This window comes from Ochlerotatus camptorhynchus, unplaced genomic scaffold, assembly GCF_037179485.1.
Source record: "Ochlerotatus camptorhynchus isolate MF236.1 unplaced genomic scaffold, CSIRO-AGI_Acam_v1.1 ptg000192l, whole genome shotgun sequence".
NCBI classification, from domain to species: domain Eukaryota; kingdom Metazoa; phylum Arthropoda; class Insecta; order Diptera; family Culicidae; genus Ochlerotatus; species Ochlerotatus camptorhynchus.
Genome location: NW_027040682.1, coordinates 3,208,605 through 3,233,647, shown reverse-complemented (window position 1 = coordinate 3,233,647; position 25,043 = coordinate 3,208,605). Strand labels below are relative to the sequence as shown.

The following is a 25,043-nucleotide window of genomic DNA, read 5'->3' as shown; positions in this document are numbered from 1 at the left end:
TGGTCTTATGTAAAACAACCCACTTAACCTTGAAGGAACTAAAGAGTGTCCCACTTCAAACTGCATCACGGAAAAAACACTGTAGAAAATTACCCATTGGGTATTTTCTTTTGCAAACTTGGATAGAAGCAGTTTAGATTGTATTGTTTACACTGTATTTTTATCGCTGTCAGTTTTTCGAAAGTTAGAAAAAATGGCGTCACCCGAAAAGAACTTCGCGAATTGATTTTGCGCAAGCACCTGGACAATCCTCAACTCTCTCATCGGGACATCGGAAAACAACTCGGAATTTTGCAGTCAACGGTGAGTCGTGTGATTAAACGTTACTACGAAACTCTGAGCACCGAACGGAAGGAGAAATGCGGTCAGAATGGATGTTCTATTAGTGACCAGGATCACAAGCGTGTCGTGAAAGCGTTTAAGTGGAATCCCAATGCTTCGGTAAGGGATGTGGCCAAAAAGTTGAATCTGTCCAAGTCTTTCGTCAGAGAGCCAAGGACCGGGAGGGACTGCATACGTACAAAGTGCAGAAGGCTCCAAATCGTGATGAACGGCAAAATAGGCGGGAAATTCACGGGCCCGAAAACTGTGCACCCAGATGCTGACGAAGCCTCATTGTCTCATCATGGATTACGTCAAGGCGGACTTCTGGCAGCTTCCAGGGCTACTGTTCGTCACCGCCCACTACAAGTTTGATGTTCCGGAGAAAGTAAGGCAGCAGAAACCTCCAAAGTTTGCCAATAAATACATGATTTGGCAAACGATCTGCTCATGTGGCAAAAGGAGTGCGCCATTCGGGACTACCGGGACTGTAAACGAGGAGATCTACCTCAAGGAGTGTCTACAGAAGCGTCTGCTTCTTCTGTTGAAGCAACACGAGGGCCCTACGATCTTCTGGCCGGATCTAGCTTCGTCTTCTTCTTCTTCGCATTTCAAGCTTATTGCATATCGCATATTAGCTTATTGCGTGCTCTCAACTTAGTGTTGAGATGCACTTTCACAGTTATTAATTGAGAGCTTTCGATGCCTGTACCATTTTTGCATTGGTATAATTGTTTGGCAAGTCCAATCATACTTCTATGCCCAGGGAAGTCGACACATTTTCCAACCCGAAAAATTCCTAGACCGGCCCGGGAATTGAACCCAGCCACCTCCAGCATGATCTTGCTTTGTAGCTGCGCCTTTACCGACTGAGCTAAGAGAGGCCTAGCTTCGTGCCACTATTCAAATGTTGTCCTGGAGTGGCACGAAGTCAACGGGGTCACTTTCGTACCCAATAACATGCTACACATACATACTGTTTTCGCCATGCTCCATTCCTGTTTTTACTTTACCGACTGCCTACACGGAGAAGAATGAGTCTAGTTTGAAACAACCAAAAATATGGTTGAAGTTCAAATTAATATTCTTGTTGAATCAAAGTCAATATTTTTTGTTGCAAACCAGTGAGTTAATTTGAAATAAACGACTTTATCACCTGGTTTCTACCCATATAATCGTATTGTCTCAACATAAATTTTGGTTGATTCAAACTAAGGGTATAGTTATTTTCAAACATAAACAGATTTGTTTAAACCAAAACTTAGGTTGTTAGATACGTATTATCCTTAACTTTTATCTTTGTTTGAATCAACGTAGATGTTAGGTATAAACAAACTAAATTTTAGGTTGGGTAAATACCAACCTAAAAAATATTTGGAAACGAACCAACATATTAGTTTGTCACTTCTGAAATTGCTTGTTTGCTGGCAAATCGTTTTCAATCGCAAGTCGCATTTACAACGGTAATGTGTTTAAATTTCAGTGAAATAAGTGAATACTCGCCTAAATAATCTACGTCAAGGTAAGAAAATATGTTTTCGGTAAAGGTAATCCACTGTTCGAGAAGAAAACCTTTTAAAAAGGACGATTAGAATGACTTGTTACTGAACTAATGGTAAAACTTTTATCTTGCGAAGTTATCTTTTTACATCCGGATTTTCGTTTTGATTGGGAGTGTTGGGATGAATTGTGTATTTTAATGGAACCAGTGGTACGCCCTCAATGAAACATTTAACATATACAGAAATCATGTTCCGGAGAGACTGGTACCAATCAATTCAGTTTAGTGTTTTATTTAAAAGTACAGAAATTTTTCAAACAACGCGATGCGTTATTCAGTCCACCCACCCATGTGAGCATCCCGCACTCTGGTTCTGGACCTCCAGCCGCTCAAAAAAAAAACAACTGGTAGTAGGTTAAATAGCAGTATGATATTGATTTTTCCTCTAACCAACGGCCAGAAGTCCAAGCTGGAGAACATGATGGTCACTATGCCCCTCTTACTCCTATATTTGTTTGTATTTCAATAAAAAATGGCATATGCACATGTTCGTTTAGAGTAGCCATGAATGACGAAAAAAAGGCAGAACGGTTAGAAACTGGTTCCTCAGATGTTCTCGAACTCGGATGTTCTCGAAGACGATGTTAATGAGGAAGCTGACATATCGTACGAAGAAGTAAATTTCGAAAACCTCGCTCTCGTACAACTGCTGCAATCCTTCCGAGTGTCGATCGAAGTGATCAACAAGTTTCTTGGTAATATGTCAATCTCATTTATTCAATACATAACTTTAAGAATTGTTTTATAATGCAGTAAACGGATATGATTTGGAATCTCTCAAAATTATTGAAAGACAAGAAATTGAGGAACTTCTATGTGAACCGTACCTCGGAGATAGGACAAAGATTATCCATGGATTGAATTTTTGGAGAAAATCACAGGTAGCAACAGTTATTTTGCATTAAACAACAAAATTATGGAAAAGTGGAATTTAAACTTTTTTTTTAGAATCTACCGACCGTGTCCTCTCCACTGAAGTCACTTCATAATCTAACCCAGATTAAAAATCAACCGGAAAACATTAAACGAGAAAGTCTTTCAGCACAATTCCTTGTTAATAATTCTGCCAGAGGAAAACAAATCCTTGAGAACTACAGCTCATTACATATTCTGACAAAATCACACAAGAAAATAATAACACATATTGTGGTTGACGAATTCAAAGACAACTTCGGCAAACTCTCCCATAATGAACTTCTGAGTCGAGCATCTGAGTTGAATGAACTATTTCCATCTGAATCAAAGGTGATTAGGTTTCTTTTAAGTTATTTTTTATTTATTTCTTATAATTTAAACTACTCATCAAATAGTACATGTGCCATACAAAATATTGTTTCATACATTTTTTTTTCAGGACTCTTGGTACCAGCCAACATTTTCAATAATCGCAGGGAAAAAAATCAGAATTGGACGACTGCCGAAAGGATGCCTTTATGACAGAAATTGTAATTACACTAATCCCAAACCGATGCAACCGAAATCAAACGATAGTGAAAATATTACACCATCAAGTCCGTTCTCAGATGTCGATTGTAAGATAGTTTTATTTAAGGTCAAAGATTGCAATCTTACTATCGAAATTCATTTCAGGGGTTAAGTATCAACAAGCGAAGACGTGGATCAGACATCATCAAGACGAATGGCCTGCTGTAATGCAAAAATGGGCATCAACGTGGGCAATGTGGGCTTTTCGAAATATCGAAGATAGAGCAACGGTCGTGTGAATTAATTTTGGAATTATTCCCGGCTCTCAGTAAGCCAGACGGGTATCAACTAGCCCGAATCGATATAGACTCAAAGTTTCCAACAAAAAGTTCTGCTCTATTCGATAAATGGAATGAATTTATCATATCAGTGAAACCTATTATCGAGGCAGATGTGACTGATAAGTCTGGTAAAGTGATTCTTAGTTTGCTGGAAGGTGAATTGAACGAAGGTAAACGTTGTCTCAAATAATTTGAAATAAATTCATGTATTCTTTTGTGTTCAGATTGCCGGGATGCTACATACTCGTTGCTGATTCCATACATTCTACCGTGTGCTATACTAACCCTCTCGAATAAATCAAAGTGGAAACCCAGTTACATTGAAAATCGTAATAGTTTTGTGTTTTGGGTGAAGAATATAACGGACTTACAATCGAAAGTAGAAACCCACCACAAGTCACGTTCTAAGAATACGGGAATGCAACAGTGTCCATTGGTGATCGTCGTTGGACCTGATTTATCAACGTTGAACAGTTTCCTCGTATCCTTTGGAGGCGCTTTTTACCAGCTACCCACCTTCCTGGACATTTGCTACAAACTCTACAAGATTTACAACTTGTCATTTGCTCCGGAATGTTCAGGATCTTGGAATCTTCTTAATTACGTTATTTACGGGTTCCAGCTTGAAAGCGCTTGTAGAGCGAAAATAATTTCGATCAGTAGTGTGATCAACGCCAGAAGTTAAATATGTTCAATTGTCCATCATCAAAGTGCCGATGGAAGGGTGCTTGCATTGATCAATATTTTCCCCACGTCCAACGGATGCACGACCCTTTGAATGGATACATGTGCCTACACAACTGTGGCCGTTTACTGACATCAATCACTAGTCTACGAAAACACGTGTTATTATGCAGAGGTAATAGTACATCAAAAGAACAATCTATCAAGGAAACAATCAACCATTTTGAACAAAAACTATCTGTTACCTGCGACCAAAATAAAATTGAGGCCGAAAATCAAAGCAGCTCTAGAGAAAATGTTCAAAGCGAAATTGAAATCGGAAATCAAAGCAGTTCCAGAGAAAATGATCAAAATGAAATCGAAGTCAGAAATCAGCTCCAAGACTCTATTGATACTGGAAAACTTGTGACTGTTGATGCAAATAGATTGAGTTTGAGCATGACCTTGAAATGGCTTAGTGAAAATGGAATGGCAAGAAAAGTGGCATTTGACATCAATAGAGATATTAAACGGAATGTAATCGAGCCACTGAGTTCAGTAATTAACGATCTACAAATGGCTGGAGCTATGACAAATGAAGGTAAACAGTTGCTGGACACGATGCTTGGAAGCTATAATTGCACATCAGAGTATAAATTCATACAGCAGCTGAAAACAGATGGATTTTACGAGGACCCGACGTTTTTTACTATCAATGAAGAGCTACTTCTATCGTCTGCGTGTCTTGAACGGGTATTACATTTGTTTATTTCTTTAAGTACGAAAGTATCGATAATAAGTTTCATTTTTTTAGGGTCATGAACATATACAGGGAGTGCTGATGCCAGTTAAGTTCATGCTACGAACATATTTGCAGACTGATGGAGTATTCAACACGATTATGAACAGTTTGAAGCTTTCGAAAGATGGAGTGATCCGCACATTGATCGACGGTTCTATATGGCAGGCGAGAACTGCAAAAATGTGTTGCAGAACCGTGATTCCCATCAATATATACTTCGATGATTTCACTACCAGCGATACTTCCTCTTGTCATTCCAAGTCAACATCTATTTGTGCCATATATCTGAATGTTCCATGTCTACCAGCTTATCTACTAGGGAAATTAAGTAACATTTTAACTGTAGGATTCGTCAAGAGCGAAGATAGAAAAAAGTTCAGTAACGATAAAACTCTTTCCAAATTGATTGATCTATTGATTGATTTAGAGGTAGAAGGCATCACAGCCAGAATTGAAGGAGAAGAGAAAAAAGTGTTCTTTATTCTTGGGTTTATCCTTGGAGATAACCTAGGAGTAAATGGTATTTTAGACTATGTTGAAAGTTTCAGATTTTAACGAGAGAAAAAATAACTTCAATTACGGCATACACTATTCAAATAATATTATACATGATATTCAGGAGAATCAAATAAAAATGAAGAGAATCAAATGCACTGCCAGTGAATCTAAGACATTGATCACTTTCCTTCCGTTGATTATAGGCCCTCTAGTTCCTGAAAAAGATGATGTATGGCAGCTTGCATGCGCATTAGTGAAAATTGTTCACACTTCACTATTGAGAGAAGTTCCGTACGCATTAGTCAATGAGCTTAGATCGATCATAAAAGTTCATCATACTCAGTATGTAAAATTGTTTCAAGATACCCTAAAACCCAAACATCATAACTTAGTACACTATCCCAGTGCTATTTTGAAAGGAGGTGCTCTTCGATCACACTGGTCAATGAGATTTGAAGCTAAACATAGAGAGCCTAAAGCATATTGTAAAATTAACAGTAACCGTATAAATATGTGCTCATCTATAGCCATTAAAGCCAACTTCAAGTTTGCATACAATTATATCAATAATAATTTCATAACTCCAAAATTTGCATATGATAATAGTCAAGTATATTTGAATCAATTCCAACCTCAACATGATCAGTACATTGATTTCAATTCATACAAAATTGATAAAACATCCGTTAAATTTTTAAAAAGTTTTTTTAAATGTGAAGCACTCTACAAAAGAGGATCAATATTCAGTATCCTCTTAAAGGAAACAATTAGCATTTTCGAAATAATAGAAATTTTTCTAAGCAACGATAGTGAATTGTTGATTCTATGTAAGAAGTTTCAGGTTATTAAGTTTAACGAACATTATCAATCCTATGAAATGCATACAAAAACTATAACTACGTTGGTGAACAACATAGAGTCCCGTGATTCTGAGCTTATTAATTTGCATAATGTAAATGGCACTACATATTTACGAACATGTAACTATTACAAAACTTAGAAGAGAAACAGAAATGTAATGTAATGTAATGTAAACATTATTGTATTTGCCAAGGAATATCTCAAGTCTAATTAATAAAATAAATCCCAGTAAAATATTCAAAATCTGTACAAGATTTGTACTGGCGGTGAACGCATAACTGTCCATGATCTATGCAATACGACTGTTTTGCTTCCATCGGCAGTCTAGATATATGAAAGAAAACACACAAATTCAGCAGGGGTAATAAAAAAAACAATTAATTCTAACAAATTTTTTGGTTGTATCAAACGAGATCGTTGGTTACTTCTAGCATTTCGTTGTTCATTTCAACCAACGAGTTAGTTGGCATTGAACTAAACTTTGTTTGGAATAAACTATATGATTTGTTTGAATTTACCTTGTTTTATCAGCTGTCAAAATCAAACAACCAACATTATGGTTATTTAAAACAAATGTTTGTTGAATTTAGGTTGGAAACAGAAACAATAAACAACCTCACATTTTAGTTTATTTCAAACATCAAAGTTTGTCAGGGTAAACTAAAAATATGTTTGTGCAATTTTCAACATGGAAATTTGGTTGAAGCAACCTAAAATATGGTTGTTTTTACCATACTTTTCTCTCCGTGTAGCCTTCCACTTGTGCAGGACATAAGGACATAAGAAACATCAAATATGTTCCCATTCTCATACAGGAAATGAAACGTTGATGAAATTTTCTTCTCCACTCCTGTATGCATGTCGAGGTCCAGTAAATTTACCAGCTATGAGCTCCCGAATGCGAAGTAAAACAGATTCAACTGGCATACTTTACTTTTTCTATCACTCCCTCTCTCTTAAAACCACATTAATCCAAATTTTGGATGTTTGGGGATGTTTAGATTTGATTTTAAAATAAAAGTAAACAACCCTATTTTAGTGGCTTTGGACTTTCCAAATCATTGAACCCGTTTATCTCCGTAAATAAGGCCTTAAAAGGCTAAAATTTTCTTTAAGGAGAAGTTCACTACTCCGAAAAAATAATAAACGATTTATAAAAATATTGGAAAAAGACATCAAAAATCTAAAACAATCACAATGAAGTAATGAAATTGAGTTGTTACTGGAATGCTTAAATAAAATGGCAAAAAAGGTTATCTTTCATTTAATTAAACAAAATTAATTTTGGTATCCATGACAGATATGTACGTATTTCGACTACAATGTGCAATCTTCATCAGTGTCATTCCAAAAGTAAGGGGGTTAGATTTTGATAAGTTCTTTAGAAAGAATGACACTGATGAAGACTACATTGTAGTCGAAATACGTATCTGTCATGGATACCAAAATTAATTGAGAGGAATTAAATGGAAGATAACCTTTTTCGCTGTTTTATTTAAAAAAACAATCACATTTTTTTTCTATTTAAAAAAAATTCAAGTGCAAACACATTTTTATAAGTCATCATAGCATAAAATTGGACTTAAGCAAACACAAAAGATCAACCTTTCGGTTTTGCTGAAGGTCAGTATTTTTTTTAATTATGGGATTGAACAAATATTTTAACATGCAAATTTCCTCAGGAATCTGTTAAAATAAGCTGATTTGCTTGAATTTTTGATAATTTTTCCCAAAATTTTTAGAAAAATAAAAACGTTACGAAAAAAAAATATTTTCGGGGTGGTGAACTTCCTCTTAAACGCCAAAATGGATTCCTAAATTACATTGACATTTTCAAAAAGTCGTAAACGCCAAAATTGTTATTAAAATACAAACTTTTGTTTTTGAGAAGAATGGTTGTAAATATTCCTGTTATGCGAGACTTTCTTTTGTAGGTATGATTGATTTGTTCACATCGAAATCATTGATACATTTGATGTTTCTGCTTGATATGCCGGGCGCTTATGCCAAAGTAGCTCTTTACCCCATTTATGGCGTTCGACTAAATAATGAATAATGTCAACAAAAACATTCGAACCGGCAAACCCTATTCTCCCGCAGCCAAACATCTCATTCAGCTCTCTCCCCATCATCTCCCCATACCTGCGTGAAAGTGGAGTACAGTAATCCCTCCATTAATGCGATCGGTGGTACCGTCCGCCAGCCACTGTTTCTCGGTCTTTCTTCAACCAATTACGCTGATTTATTGTATGTGATAACTGCCAACCATAAACTAGTTATCTACAGAAAATTTGCTCAATTGGTTGAAGGACCGCCGAGAAATTGCGATGGGTGGACGCTACCACCCACCGCATAAAGGGAACGAATACTGTATTTGGTATCGTGCACTTCTTTTGTGCTCATTCACCTCGTGCTTGCAGCCAATAAGAGATGCAGACACCCGTTGAGAAGAGAGATAGAGAGAGCGAACAGAGGGCAAACCCCTACAGATATCAATATCAACAACATCAGTACAACATTTTTCCGTTGTTTCGCTGTGAGAGCGAGGAAAACTCGTCTTTTGTTGGAAATGCTTTAGCTGAAGTTAGTTAGGATTGATTTGGTGACATGGAGCAAACTCAATCACTCTTGCATCATCCAGATTTTTGAACGCCGTAATTACATCGCTGTGCATGATTGCTAAATTTCGCAACCCAAATGACGCTTTCAAAATCTTGGAAATCATAAACGTGAAAAATCGGCGAGAGTAATAATTTGTAGGGAGAGCAATGAGCTGCTTATGATTTTCTCTCATTCTCCGCAAAAAGAAAATTCATTCATCCCATTTTGAGGTGACGCATGAAATCGTCCTTTGGGACACCTTCACAGTGATTGAAGAAAATAATTCTGAACTGATTTAATCGGTGTCGGTGGAAAAAGGACATTCGCATCACTAGCTGGCACTGAGTCGATATTAATTTCAATCACCAACCTTTTCATCCTTGACTCACATTTCCGATCCTTCATAACTAGTCACCGCCAACACACCGGCATCGGGACGGATTCCGTCATCCACCCACGCACACTAGGGAGCGAAAAAAAAAATATGAAGGTATTCAATTTACTGACACCGTAAACACCATATTGATGTGTTTATTTTGCTTTGCACACTCCGTTGCGTCAGTTCTGGTGGTTGATGGCGAGTTAACAAGTGTGAAAGAAGCTACATACCAATTACAATAGGTAATGTACATAACATTTATTCAGCTTTGTTTCCCCCTTTGTCGCGGCTTTGTCGTCCGTTCGTCCTTTGATGGTTGACTGACAGAAATAGATTTGCACCTGTTTAGGCGTCATCGGAAATAGGAAGAATGTTGTGGAATTTACAAGTAGGTTACGGTATTGCATTAGTAGGTTACGGTATTACATTGCGCAAATTGTGAAAATATAGGTAAGTTGATTAGAGAACATTAAATTTACAAATTCAAGAAATTTAGATATTTTTAGAAAGTTTCATGATATTCAGCGAAGTTCCGTGTACTTCGAGAACGATCAAATAACTTCAGAACAATCTCATTAACTAAATGAAATTTGGAGTTCCGTGGAATTATGGGATATTCCGAGAATTCTATGATTGATCCGAAAACTTCAGAAGCGTCAGGGAATTAGAAATATAGGGCAAATTATGGCTTCGACAGCCATCGACTGTTTTCGGCAACCACAATTTAAACGTTAATTTCGCTGTATTTTCTCACTAAAACACTTCGCTGAATGTATTTAAACGATTCCTTAGTCTTTCAGCTTCAATCCTAATACATTTTTACGGCTGAGAAAACCTGTTATGCCATGTGTTTCTTCAAATAAAACATAAGCACATGAAAATACGGCTGATTTCGAGTTGCCGATAATAGAACAGCTGGTTAACACACAGTTTAAACGGAAAGGCTGCCGAAGTAAAAGAGGCTGCCGACAATAGTCACACTCACCTGAGAAGTTAGGAGCGCCTTAAAAACGTTTTCAAACCGTTTTGGACAGTTCTGTCGATTGGAATGGATAGAATAGCTAGCAGCAGATAAATGTAAATAAACAGACACGTCATATGTGTGCGTGACACTGAGAAAATGCTAATAGAAGTGCAGAAGCTGCTTAGATTGCCGAGAATACGTAAATTCCACGTTCAGAATAAATTAGTGATTTAAGCAAAGTTCCGTGAGCGTTTCTAAACTATATTTAACTTAAGGAAAATTGTGGAAACTTCAAAGCAATTCAATTAATTTTAGTAAAATTGCGGATTCTTATAAAATATACTGAGAAATTCAGGGCAGTCTAGAGAGCTTTAAGCAAATTCAGAAATCTTTTGGGCAGTTTTAATAACATCAGGAAAGTCTAGACTATCGAAGAAGTTATGAATTAGTGTTGATAATTTAAGGGCAGTTCCATGAAATGAATATTATTTATTTCGTTTTGAATCCAAGAAAATTGCAGGAGCTTAAAGAAGTTCCAGAAAAAACTTCTCGGCTTGCTGAATTTGCCGCACTCACAGATCGTACTTCTTGGCAAATTTGTCCACCTTCTTCTTCCCGAACATCCATGCTGGACTTGCCGACGAAAACTCCAGGCCGGGGATCTGCGTCTCGTCGTCCATTACGATGCATTTCGGCTGCACCAACCACTCGCGGTACAGCTTCCTGGCGCGGCATTTGGCCACCGTATTCTATTTATCGGTTCGGTTAGGCGCCTTCCGTACCTTGAAGACATGAAGTCCGGTCCGCTTCATTGTCTGCTGGACGAACCAGACGGAAGAATTGACCTTTTTCACCACATCCCGAATAGAAAGGTTCGGATTGCGCTTGAAGTAATCCCTCACCTTTCATGCGTTCACGGGGTTGGTCGTATCCGCTTTTCTATCGCTGCCAGCTCGCCGCTGGATCATCTGGGTCTCTTTGAACGATTTTACCACACGGGACACGGTGTAATTGTCGATTCCAAACTGTTTCGCGATCCACCTGTGGGACTGGCCTGGATTTTCCATGACCGCTCAATAATTTTTTTTATCGAAGCACTTCTTGCTTGGAAGCCATCTCGATAACGACTTGGCAGATTGCAGTGGCGTCGCGTCCACATGTGCAACCTGTGCACGACACAGGTGTAAATAATTTAAAAAAAAATACGTTTAAATTTTTATAGATTTTATGGCCACATTATAGCTGTACTTCTTTACTCCAGACCACAAGTGACCATGAATACAGTATTTTAAAGTGTGGCTCAATTAAATCTTTGACCTTGGTTTGCTTCAAAAAGGATTAAATTCAGTTTGGATGGTCTGCCCTAATGCATTGATTTCTAAGCATGTCGATATCACTACCATGACAAAACTCGATAAATAGTGCACCTAAAGCGAGCTTTCTTGGGTGGCGGGTGGCAAGTTTGTGTATTGTCATATGCCTGATGTAAGCCAAGCGGACCTGTATCACCTCTTGAAACATACCCCAAATTTTCCAAAATACATGGCGGTTTGCACCACTATTTGTAATTGAAACTTTCAGCAGTCACGCGTCAAACGGTCTGCAAGGTATGAATGTGTGAGTTTAAATTAGAAGAACATTTGTGATGTATGGGTGCCTAAAGCGTGCATTTCTCGCTGTGAACTTGGATATCTGATTGCAGGCAAAGAGAGTAATGGAGAAAAAGCTCGCTCTCACTCTCTTGTCAGTTGTAAATCTCTCAATCAAATCTCTCCGGGGACTTAATGAATTATCTCTAGATTTTGACACTGTTTTGTATCAAAAAATGTGTTCGAAAGTCTTTGACGGATATTCTTCATTAGATAACTCTTCGACTTCCTTGTGTTAAAACGAGAATTAGTTAAGTTTTGCAATTCCTCCTACTTCAGTTAACACGAAAAGAGCCATACAAGTTTTGTTTACACAAGATGATAGGCCCTTCAAATGTTACGTTAATGACTAATATAGTAATAGAGCATATGTCCTTCGAATTCATGGAGCATTGAAAAAAAAAACAAAAACTAATATGTGGTGGTAAACTATAACGAACAAAGTTTGGTGCATAGGTAAAAAATGAGGCACGCGACGCCTCTGGCAGATTGTGACGAGATTTTGCACATGTAAACATTACACTCTAAACTAGTGTTGCTCAAAATTTCATCAATTTTTTACCCATGCAATAAAAAGTTATAATTTTGCCTTATGAAAAATAATGTTGCCAAAAAAATAATAAATCTGAGCATGGACGTTAAAATTACGGGACCCGTGTTTTCCACTTATCGAGCCCATTCCGCAGATACCCATATTGAATGGGTTTAGATGAATATTCCCTGTCCGGGGACCGCCATATTGGATTTTGGTCGGCCATCTTGGATTTTAAAATGGCGGCGGATGTCAATTTTCCACTTCCCCTCATCGAGCCCATTCCGCAGATACCCATATTGCATAGGTTTAGATGCATATTCCTAGTCTGGGCCGCCATATTGGATTTTGGTCCACCATCTTGGATTCCAAAATGGCAGCAGATACCAATTTTCCACTTTCCCTCATCGAGCTTATTCCGTAGATACCCGTATTGCATGAGTTTAGATGCATATTCCCTGTCCGGGGCCACCTATTGGATTTTTGTCTACCATCTTGGATTTGTGGGAGCCATCTTGGGTTAAAATCCACCATTTTAATTTCATCCGGAATGTTGATTTGAATTTCGGAATGCCCCAAACTCTAGAATTTCACATATCTTCTAATCCTATGATTTTCGATGATTTTGATCTTGGTTGATATTGATGCTGGTTGATTTTGAGAATCGAAAATCACGGCTGATATTGGACTGCTGTGCGAAGAAGTCGTCTCTACTCTACTCGATCTATGACCATACGTCGCCAGCCTCGTTATCTACGAAGAGTCCACTAGTCGCCTTCTACTTGGTCGATCTACCTGCGCGCCTCTTATTTTTGTTCATGTTGGGTCACTTTTTTTAACCATTTTCACTGGGTCATTGTGTGGCATTCTTACGACGCGTAGTCGCCCAATTTTCACAGTGTGCACGATTGATGGTTATCCCAGCAGCTGGTGCAATTCGTGGCTCATTCGTGGCCTCCTCCACGTACCGTCATGCCACCGTAGATGGTCCGCAACACCTTCCGTTCGAAAACATCAAGTTGGTCCTCCACGAGCATAGTCCAGGTCTCGTGGCCGTAGAGGACCCCCGGCCTAATCAGCGTCCTGTAGAGAGTCAACTTCGTGTAGATCTTGGCACTTGGATCCAACGAAGGTTCCGTATTGGAATGTACCATCCAAAACTCCAGCTTTACTATATGGAAGTTCAAGTGCTTTACCGACTATCACAGGCGAAGACACTGTTCGAGTTCATGATTATATCCGGTGACATTCCGCAACCGTTGAATGGAAGATCTCCCTGATCGACAATTAATAGGATGCCACCTTTTCGACCGTATATAGAACTGAATTTGTCGCCAATTTGTGGATGGAAAGTTTGTAGGAGAAGGTTGTACCAAACTGGTGGAAACTAACGATTTGACTAGTCACTACTTGACTAGCCTATTGGTCCCAAGCAAATGGATTAACGTGCCCCATTCTAGTTGAAATTCTGAGCCAAAAAGACCAGAAGGTTCCGAAGAAACGTGCTCAACTTTTTGGTTCAGCTCTGGTACTATCTCCGGTCCCAAGCTAATCGATGCACCCCTCGAAACATAGAAATATCCACGAACCCTTCATTTTATCTGTCAAACTTTCACAGCGAATCAAAACAAACATAGTGTAGTACTAGACTTTCGACTAGAATTGGGTACGTTAATCGATTTGCTTGGGACCAATTGGGAACTCAAGTAGTGAGCCAATTTAAAATCGTAAGTTTCCACCGGTTGGTTGTACGTTGTCGGTACACACTTAGAAATTTTTACAGAAATCTGTAAACATTTACCGAAATCTCAACTGCTTAACGTTCGGTAAACAGTGTCACAGATTTCCTGTACTTTTTCACAAATATTTGTGATTTTTCACAGATATCTGTAAAAAATTACAGGAAAACTGTAAAACTGTTTACCGAACGTTCAGCTGTTGAGATTTCGGTAAAATGTTACAGAAATCTGTGGAATAATCTTAGTGTGTATAGTTCATCCAAATTCAGAATTCTTCGCCAAACCGAAAGCTTCAAGTTCAAGAGTATTCAATGTCCGATAAAGACTGTACTCGAAAAAAGTGATACACATTGATTAGTTTGTAACTTTAGAGCGTGTGGGTGAAATTTGATGAAATTTTGACTGAAACTAGCTGAGAGTGTACACACTAAGATTGTTTCACCGCAATCTGTGACATTTTACCAAAATCTCAACAGTTGAACGGTTCGGTGATTTTTTCACAGATTTCCAGTAATTTTTCACCGAATATCTGTGAAAAATCACCGAACTGTTTACCGAATGTTCAGCTGTTGAGATTTTGGTAAATTTTCACAGATTTCGGTAAAATAATCTAAGTGTGTAATGTTTACGCTGGCAGAATTTCATCACAATCTGTCAAGTGGTTATCGAGATGGCATCGGAGCAAGAGCAGACACGCCAAAAAATGTTGTGCCTCGTCGTGGAACGGATGCCCACAGATGGATCGGGAAACACCTGGGAATCCATCATTCGACGATTTCCCGGGTGGTGAAGTCATTCAAGGAGACCCAGACGATCCAGCAGCGGGCAGGCTGCGGCAGAAAACCGAAGACAGCTGACCCGATGAGAGCCAGGAAAAAACAATGAAATGTGCCGGCATCAACGTCTACACGGTCCGGAAGGCACCGAACCGGCACGACAAACAAAACCTGGTAGCCAAAACCCGCGCCAGGAAGCTGTACCGGGAGTGGCTGACGATACCGAGGTGCGTCGTGATGGACGTACCCCGGTGGTATTAAAGTCATCAAAGCACAATTTAAATTAAGCCAGTTTGTTTGGTTCTTTGGTTCGATTATACGTCAATCATTGACAGCTGATGTAAACATTACGAGTTTTAGTTTCACATATGCGTTTGTTTAAACGGCTATGACAACAGTGCGGCATTAGTGAAAATGGTCAAGTGCGTGGTGTATCGATGGTTGTCTCGGTGTTTTGGTGTAACTATGAGGTGCATTATATTCACGACGGCTTCATTTATGGCCGTGCTATAGGATTGGCCATGTTCGGAAGTCCAGAGTTCATCGATAAGCAATTCTGATAATATCGGATGAACGTAGCTTTAACTAATTTCAACATCAGCGCCAGCACTATCACCGACGGCGGCTTCAGAAACCAATGGATGTGCCAGAGGATTGGATGGACGACGAGACTTACATCAAGGCGGACTCAAAGCAGATGCCGGAAGGAAGGAAGGAGTTTTCTGATGAGTTAAGGAAGAAGAAGGTGAACAAATTCTTGGTTTGGCATGCCATCTGTGGCCGCGGCAAGACAAGCCAGCCGAACATCACGGTGGATATCATTAACAGAAAAACACAGAACAGAAGGGGAAGTGCAAACAAATCGGTGAATCAAAAAGTGCTCGTTTTTCTGCTCAACGAGCGATGTGATGTGGTAGCGTTCCACATAGGCTTTCTATGTGCACTCACACTATCATAGCATGCTGCCTATCTTAACTGCAGGCCGAAGATGCCTTCTACCGCTAGGTGCGCTAGTGTTCGCAAATGACCAGTGGAGCCACTTTCTGATCTGAAGTTCCACTCCTGTGAGGAAAATCTACCGGGACGAGTGTCTCCAGAAGCGCCTCCTACCCTTCCTGCGGTCTCACGGAGGCGAGACGCTATTTTGGTTGGATTTGGCATTCATCCACTACGCGCGGTCGGTGTTGGACTTGAACAGAGCCAACAATATTGACGTAGATTGAGGTTACCTGACACTTCACACTGGGCAAAAATTGACAAAACCGCGACTAAATCGAATATCTCGGCTGCCAAACGGTCTCAGTCAACATGTTATACATATTCTCAAAGGAAAAACTCTGCTGAATCGATTGGTGATGGTCTCATTGGCCGGAGACTTTTGCGTACCAAGATAGAGGGCCGGGATCAACCCGAGTTCCCGGTAATGTAGGAAATGCCACTGGAAATTGATAGTACAAAATATAAATGGCGTAAAGACACCATATACGCCCTCAGGGAAACTCTACTAGGCTAGAGGAGGATCCGGAACAACCGATAAAGTGGCCACATTATAAAAAATGTCCAAGAACCATGCGATTTTTCTATGTTTGTTCAGAATCATGAGATTTAGAATAAACCGCAAGGTTCTAGGACAATTTTTATAATGTGGCCACTTTATCGGTCAATACAGATGATCCGGAGAACCAGAATATGGCCACTATACCCCAAAATATAGTTTCCGTATTAAATACGCTTTGATCTTTTGATTCTGAACAACATAGAAAAAATCACAAGGTTCTAGGACATTTTTTATAATGTGGCCACCTTATCGGTTGTTCCGGATCCTCCTTTAGGCCAGTAGAGTTTCCCTCAGGGCGTATATGGTGTCATTACGCCATATATATTTAGTACTATCAAATTCCAGTAATATACGTTAAGTAAAGTGTAAAATTATGTCGATAGACAGTGGCATTTCCTACTTCACCGGGAGCTCGGGTTGATCCCGGCCCGCTATCTCGGTACGCAAAAGTCTACGGCCAATGAGACCACCACCAATCGATTCAGCAGAGTTTTTACTTTGAGAATATGTATAACATGTTGACTGAAACCGTTTGGCAGCCGAGATATTCAATTTAGTCGCGGTTTTGTCAATTTTTGCCCACTTTGCACTGGAGTACGTTGTTGTTATCAGGAAACATGCTCTTGAATCAAATGCGTTTCGTGTGCGTTGCGCTGATCGTGTTGAAGTTTCATTTTTGACAGTTTCAAATTTTAGAACTGTCGAGTGTTTGAAACAATTTGGAAACTCAACATTGCCTTACGGTGGTTCGCAAAACAAAAATAAAAAATGTAAACATTGATCTTCATCCGTCAGTGACAGTAAAAAAACGATTCCTATAGAGTTCTCCAGATGCACAAAAGTGTGCGTGAGACCGCGCGCTACCTTTTTAAGTAGTTGTGATATCGCGATACCTTTTTGAATCTTCTTCTTCTTAATTTTTATATATGGATGTTGGATTTTAGTGTTCGTGAGATTGCGCTTGGAGATCTCTATAGAGTTCTCCAGATGCACAAGAGTGTGCGTGAGACCGCGCGCTACCTTTTTGTTTCTTCTTCTTCTTCTTCATTTTTATATATGGATGTTGGATTTTAGTGTTTGTGAGATTGCTCTATTATGTTGCATAGTGAAACATTTCAATTACATTTTAATTTTTTATTAACATGGCAGATGACAGTCGAGTGCGATTGTCAATTCAATTCAATCAGCTGGATTACCGAGGTGAAGCAATCGGTTAAGTTGTGTGAGTGAAGCCACTGTACAATACAAGCAATTAGTGACGTCACTAATTGCGTTTACGATGAATTTTTGGTATACTAATTCAACAATATTTCCCGATCTGCTTTACATCTCTCTGTACTTCATTGGATTCGATCAACTTCTGTAATGCTCGAATTAGCTCGACTTGACGATGACTGGAGGCGAATCGAGTTGCTCGATTCGAGTTACAAAACTGGGCACATAATTAATTTGCAAAACTGCGCAGAATCAGGCCTCAGGAGCGCAGAATTATGGCTCTTTACGGTACACCTTGTAGGAAAGCTCTATTGAGCATCTCTTGAGTATGCACGATGCAATTCCGTCAGGACCAACAGCGATTGAGAATAGGGTAGAGCACTACTTCGGCCTAATCGCCCGTTTTGGGCCTATCGAGCAGAAAACATCAAATATATCCATGATTGCGGCGTGAACGTGTCAAACACACGTTTTGTACGATGCTTCTATTCAATAGCTGTTGAAGAACGCAAATTACGATCTCGAAAACAAAAGGTGCATTTGAAGTGTACAAAAGGCGCACGTGAGTTCAATTTTCTTTCCGTTCGAAAGGCCAAAGAGAATCCCAATGGCGTTTCAATGGTTAATAGGCCCAAGAAAATCCGTAGGCCAAGTTGAGTCGCCAGAAGCAGTTTTGCATTTTCAACAATAAACAAATATTTCGCGACCTCTTATCAGAACTAACGGTACATATAGAAAGGTAAATAAATTTGGAAGTCATCTGTGATAATAACATTCCGTTTGGTGCTAAACTCCGCTAAATTAATAAAGACTAAGTACGATTTGTGCTTAATGGGCCGGGAATGGGTTAGTTAACACTATCAGCTTCTGAATGGCAAAATCGAAGAGGTCCAATGTGACCGAAGCTGAATACATCTCTGGAAGTTTCTCTGATCCCTTCAACAACTTGGCTTAACCGTTGAGTCGTTGACAACACTCTTGAAATGCTCTACATTTATCCAACGAGCTGCTGACTTTTTGTATCGATTAGATGAATTTCAACTGGTAACATATCCTTGTCGTGAACTCAGATCGAGGTTGCAAGCCTCTATCTTTTGTCACTGGAATGACGCCAGCCAAACCATACCGCGTTGATCAGCTACGTCCATCCGCTTTAAAATTAGACACAATAATCCGAGACGAGCGACTAACCAGCCTGAACCAGCTCGATGAACCACATGACTGCAACGCCTGTCATCTGCGAACAACACGAGTGAAGCCAATTTTCTCTGGTGCTCTGGTGCTAATTTGACAGCTTCTCCTTTTCCTCTATGATTAAGCTTGGTACATGTCGCGCCGCGTTGGAAAATAGATAGTTTTCTAGATAACGTTATAGGAAAGCATGATTCACGTAAATTGTGCTCGTCAATTCGAAAACAACTAAATCATTTTTTAATTGTCCATTGCGGAAAGTAAGAATGGTTTTGAAGGCATTATATTTGTTGTCACCTTGCCGCATTTAATGTTACATGGTTGGAGCTTAAATATGTTATGGATCACTAGTGCTGCTGATGTTTTCGGCTGGATCGCATTGCAGGGGGTTGCGATAAACCAGTCATCCATCATTTTGCACTCTTGTATCCAAAAGCATCATAGCAATCATTTATTCTATCTCCCTCGTCTGATGTCTGATGTCGTCTCGAAACCGATCTTCGTTTTTCATGACACGAATCACATTCGTGTATTCGAAGCTTTCCGAAGCTCATGTTCAACTGCTCTCGGCGCGTATGAATCGTCTAGTTATGTTATGTGTGTCGACTCCCAGTGTTGCCAAGTGCACTTTGTCGACTTCACACGAAATGAAAGTAAATTAATTTTTATTTGATATCAACCATATCACATACACTACAATCCTCTTTTCTTTTTGGCTTTTCAAATGTCCAGAATAGCTTAGGATTACGTCGGAGATTGATCTGCATACGTCTCGTGTACTTCTAGCAGAGAAAACGGTTGTACATTCAATAATCATTACTTGCTGACGAAAATAGTCTCTTGGTGAATGGGTTTCGGGTATTTGCGAAGAGCTTTCGATCTCAAACGCTTCAAGTGTCGTAAGCGAGTATTAGACCATGCAGGTTTTTAGGCAGACCTCCTCAGATGCACACAATTAGATATTGCTCGCCTCACAACCTCGTCAAAGTAGTTCACGGCTTCATCAGTGGATGAACACAAGGCATGGAACTACCAGTCTACCTGAGCCAGTGAGTGACTCCATGCGACAGTCAGTTCTGGGGAAGTCCAGGCTTTGTACATCAACGGTGTTTTCAACGAGAACAGGTGCCGATAGATCGATGACCAGTGCGCAAAACAGTCAGGTTCAATGAGTCAGTTTCAAATGAATATGAACTGCCATCTGCCTCATCATTCATTGCCTCGTGAGAGTCTGAATGATTGAGAGGTAAACGAGTCATTGAAAACCGAGCACTCAGTCAGTAGCTAAATCAGCACGTTTATTCTTCCGTGATGGTACCCAATCCTTGTTTTTAATGACTGATCGTACATTTTCTATGGAAAAATGCCTCAATTACAGGCTGTGTGAGCGAAGGCTTCTTGATGTTCGGAATAAACGCAGCGCTGACATCGCGTCTGACCATCATCTCCTGGTCGGTGAGATCCGCCTACGCATTGCGTGGGTTCAACGGCGGGAGGAGAGACTCGGGCGGCGATTCAGCACACGCCGACTGGAAGACCCAGCAGTGAATAGATCATTCGTCGAAGAACTTGAGGCTCGAGCAGCTAATATTCCGGAAGGTGGCAGCGTAGAAGAACAGTGGACGAGCATCAAGAATGCCTTTATTGAAACAAGCGAGAACAACCTGGGTGAGCTGCGCACTCAGAGGAAGAAGTGGATCACCGATAAAACCTGGAAGAAGGTCGAGGAGCCGAGAAAAGCAAAAGCCGCGATAGAGCGAGCAAGGAGCCAAGGAGCCAAGAACGAGGTCTGTCAGCGGTATTCGGCTATAGAGAGGGAAGTTAAGCGCTCTTGTATACGGGACAAGCGAGCGTGGGTGAACTCCCTGGCTGATGAAGGGGAGAAAGCCGCAGCAACTGGCGGTATCCACCTCCTCTATGATGTTTCACGACGCCTGAGCGGGGCAAGGATGAACCCAAGGATGCCTGTGAAAGACGCGACTGGACAGTTGCTCACCGACCCCACTGACCAGTTGAAACGTTGGTTTGAGCACTTTGAACAACTTCTCGAAGTTTCAACGGTCAACCAACCATCAACATCTCGGCATGATCCACCAAGGGTGAGGCGCGTTACTCGCGTCAACACTGAAGATCCATCATTGCAGGAGATAGAAGCAGCCATCCGAAGTATGAAGTCCAACAAAGCCCCGGGGGTCGACCGCATATCAGCAGAGATGCTCAAAGCTGACCCCATGCTTTTTATCACAAATGTTGCATCAACTATTCGTCAATATCTGGGACACCGCAACTTTTCCGGTCGACTGGATGCAAGGCGTCTTGGTAAAAGTCCCCATGAAGGGGGATCCAACTGTATGCGACAACTGGCGAGGCATCATATTAATGTGTATTGTTCTCAAAGTTCTGTGTAAAGTTATCCTCAATCGGATACAGGAGAAGATCGACGCGACTCTCCCACGACAGCAGGCAGGATTCCGTGTCACGCTCCGCATCATCTTGGAGCAGGTCAATGAGTTCCAAGAGTCCCTGTACTTGGTATTCATTGACTACGAAAAAGCTTTCGACCGACTAAACCACGCTCTGAGACGCAAGGGAGTCCCTGATAAGATCGTCAACCTCATCGAAGCGCAGTACGAGGCTTTCTCATGCAAAGTATTGCGCAACGGAGCTTAGTCTGACCCGATTCGGATAATCGCAGATGTGAGGCAAGGATGTATATTATCACCGCTACTGTTCCTCATCGTAATCGACGAGATCATGGTTGGAGCCGTTGACCGTGTACCGAACCGTGGGTTGCTGTGGCAGCCTATTACCATGGAGCATCTCAACGACTTCGATTTGACTGATGATGTTGTGTTATTAGCACAACGGCGCTTTGACATGCAGAATAAGCTCGACGACCTTGTGGAACGCTCCTCTGAAGCAGGTCTAACCATCAACGTCAACAAGACCAAATCGTTGGATGTCAACACGGAAAACCGTTCCAATTTCACGGTAGCTGGGCAGGCAGTGGAGAAAGTCGAAAGCTTCCAATATCTTGGCAGCCAGATAGCGTCGGACGGCATCACCAAGAGCGATATAGGTGCACGGATTAAGAAGGCGAGGGCTGCTTTTGCCAGTTTGCGAAATGTATGGAATCCTAATTTTTAACTCGAACGTGAAGTCTGTGCTGTTCTATGCCAGTGAAACATGGTGTGTATCAGCGGAGAACACTCAGAAGCTGCAGGTGTTTATCAACCGATGCCTGCGGTACATAATTCGTGCCTGGTGGCCCCACAATTGTATCTCAAACTCCGAGCTTCATCGTTTGTGCCATCAGAAGCCGATAGAGACAGAAATTCGTGAACGGAAGTGGGGGTGGGTCGGCCACACACTACGACGGAGCGGAAACGAAATCTGCAAGCAAGCACTGGACTGGAATCCAGCAGGACATCGCAGCAGAGGCAGACCCAGAGGCTCGTGGCGGCGGAGCCTAAACAGTGAAATTAAGAACGTTGACCGAAATTTGACTTGGGCACAGGTCAAGGCCAAAGCTAGTAATCGCCCAGGATGGAAATCTTTCACAAAGGACCTTTGCACCCCTGGAGGTGCGCAGGATCGTTAAGTAGGTAAGTTATCTGAGTCGCCTGTTCGTGAGTGACTGTATGTTTTTGTTGGCTCTTTCATTGCCTCGTCCTTTACCGTTAGGTACAAATAGGGCAGTGCTTTCACACTCAGCCTAAGCAGTCAGTATGCTCTGTCGATGACAGCTTCCAACGCCGGATGATCGGATTCTAGATGTATCAGAGACTCGAATGCCGTGGAAACACCAGCACAAAACCAAGCAGCCGAGAGTTTCTGTTTAGTAGAAAGAATTCGCGTTAAACGTTAAACCATGTAAGTTGAAACCATCCAAAAGAGCACAGCAGGAAGCAGGCATGCACGAACGAAGAATGTAGATGATCATTTGCGGAAACATTCTACATAAGCCCAAAATGGATGTAGTCGCCAAATTGCACAGCTAGTTCGTTGTAATGTAATCGTGACAGTACAGCACCAATTGAACTGGTATTGATCTCAACGCACCTTAAATCAAATTTACGGGCAGGAGGTACTTTCGATAATTATTTGTGCTGTCATATTCTTGACCTACAGCTGCTCTAGAGAAGTGCTGACCGGAGCAGGTTCGAGGCAATAGTTCAGTCGTTTGGAAACCACAATCAAGACACTCGGATAACATAGGTTGGCAGTCAGAAAGGCGATTATACATTATGAACTTTGAAGGTGGATCTGACGAACATTGGGATTATGATGAGCATTAAGTATCACAATGAAACATGAACTACTTGTATGCACTCTATAATATTAGGTGAGCTATACGCTAACTTGAGCAATTATCAGTTGCTGCACATAAAACCATTGACGTATGACGAAAATGAGTAATACCTTGGAAAAATTATCCTTTACTGCGTAGGTAAAGAAGTTTCTTAACCCTTTCCTTTTTGGTTGATGATTTGAGATGCCAAAATGTATTTATGAAGAAAAAAGTTCTTGAACAAAAGAAGCCTAAACTTATCGAATCCATCAAAACAAGTTTTGTTTTAAATTGTTTTTTTCAATACTTTCTCAGCTGAATCCTCAAGAATGCATATGGACGACAATAATTAACACACGGAGAAGCTTAAATAAGTCCTGACTCGGCCTTTTTCTCGCCTTGCTGTTCTTCCAGATGGGACTGATATGCTTTACTGGGTAGTAAAAAAAACTCATGATCTCCTAGGAAATATTACTCAATTACAATTCTCAAAATCACTTTACATCCGTACATAACAACTAAGTCATAATCCCTATTTTGCACAAGCAAAATATTCACAGTGCCACGCACAACAAACAGGTCTAATCAATAAAAAAAAAATCCTCACGCGGCGTAACAAATTTCGACGCGATGTGTCATCGATCTAGAGCACAAACTACACAATCTTCACCGCGCGCCCCGCCACACCCCTCTGTGGCTGTGCTTCCGCAACCCATCCGTCCGTCCACAGCACAGCTAAATTCACGGACATCACAACAGCACCAGCCACTTCCAGCTGTCAGCTGCGCGATGATAATATGACGACTGACGATTGACTGTCATCCCCCACAAGAAGGAACCACTTCCTAATTACGCAATTTCCCTCTCTCAAGGATAAATCCCAACGAAATGGTTCCCATCGTAAGTCTGCAGCTGATTCCGTTACGGACCAATTGCTGCCTCCACGGAAAAAAAATCCAGCAATCGATCGATTTTTTCGACCCCCGTCTCGGTACAAATTTCCAACCAGCCATCTTTAATCATTACAGCTTTTCAAGGAGGATTTTCTACTGTCTGCTTTTTTGATACCCCGAAATTCCAATCCCAAGGGAGGTTTTGCAGCCCAGAAATGGACACAACCGCCGGAACCACTCCCCCCGGAGGGAAAAGAAGCCCCTGGCAGCCAGGATGGGTACTTACAGCAACAAAAATCCGCAATTTGTGGTGTCGTTTTTCCTCCTCCCGTTGAGACTGGTGGCACTCTGGTGAACGTACTTGGCACTCTCTAGGCACCACACACTTGGCAGCAGCAAATCGGGGAAGATTTTTTTTTGTATTTTCGCGTCGGAACTTTTTCACTGTTTTTTCTCCGAACCACAGCTGACGCGGGTGGAAATTTTCCCTAACTTCCCACACGGGCAAAGATGAAAACACTCGCACACGTACCAACCAGAGGTTTTCCGCGGATGGCCGAGAAAAACGACGGAAAAAACGGATAACAAACGCTCAATCGAGATCAATCGACGACGACGACGTCTTTTTTCTCGCGATTTTTTCTTTTTTCTCGAACACCAACGCAAAAAGCGCAGAGCTGCACCACAAAATCGAAATCGAAACTGACTGACGTCAAAGCCCCTGAAGCCGTTTTTGACAGAAGATCGATCAGCGAAAGAGTTTGTCCGTTGCGCAAACAGAGC

At 40.8% G+C, this 25,043-nt stretch overlaps 2 protein-coding genes and 1 pseudogene across 2 annotated transcripts in view; 2 read left to right on the top strand and 1 right to left on the bottom strand.

Moving 5' to 3' along the window:
* Lis-1 (LisH and WD40 domain-containing Lis-1) overlaps window positions 1–24,966 on the bottom strand; it is a 214,378-nt gene extending 189,412 nt beyond the window's left edge. Inside the window, exon 1 of the mRNA XM_065223426.1 lies at window positions 24,547–24,966. The gene's annotated coding sequence lies outside the window, so the exon portion shown is untranslated. The remainder of the gene's footprint in view (window positions 1–24,546) is intronic.
* On the top strand, window positions 2,433–4,333 carry LOC135702357 (uncharacterized; annotated as a pseudogene).
* On the top strand, window positions 4,336–5,270 carry LOC135702339 (uncharacterized). The gene is made up of 2 exons (XM_065223363.1): window positions 4,336–4,506; window positions 4,582–5,270. The coding sequence occupies exons 1-2, from the start codon at window positions 4,336–4,338 to the stop codon at window positions 5,131–5,133; spliced, it is 723 nt and encodes a 240-aa protein (XP_065079435.1). The 3' UTR covers window positions 5,134–5,270.
* Window positions 24,967–25,043: the final 77 nt, after the last annotated feature.

What these genes read in the sequence shown, in the direction of transcription:
- LOC135702339 (XM_065223363.1), top strand. Translation starts at nt 4,336, where the DNA reads ATGTTCAATTGTCCATCATCAAAGTGCCGATGGAAGGGTGCTTGCATT. An exon ending in AACACGTGTTATTATGCAGA is followed by an intron (nt 4,507 to 4,581) that starts GGTAATAGTACA and finishes TCTGTTACCTGC; the next exon opens with GACCAAAATAAAATTGAGGC.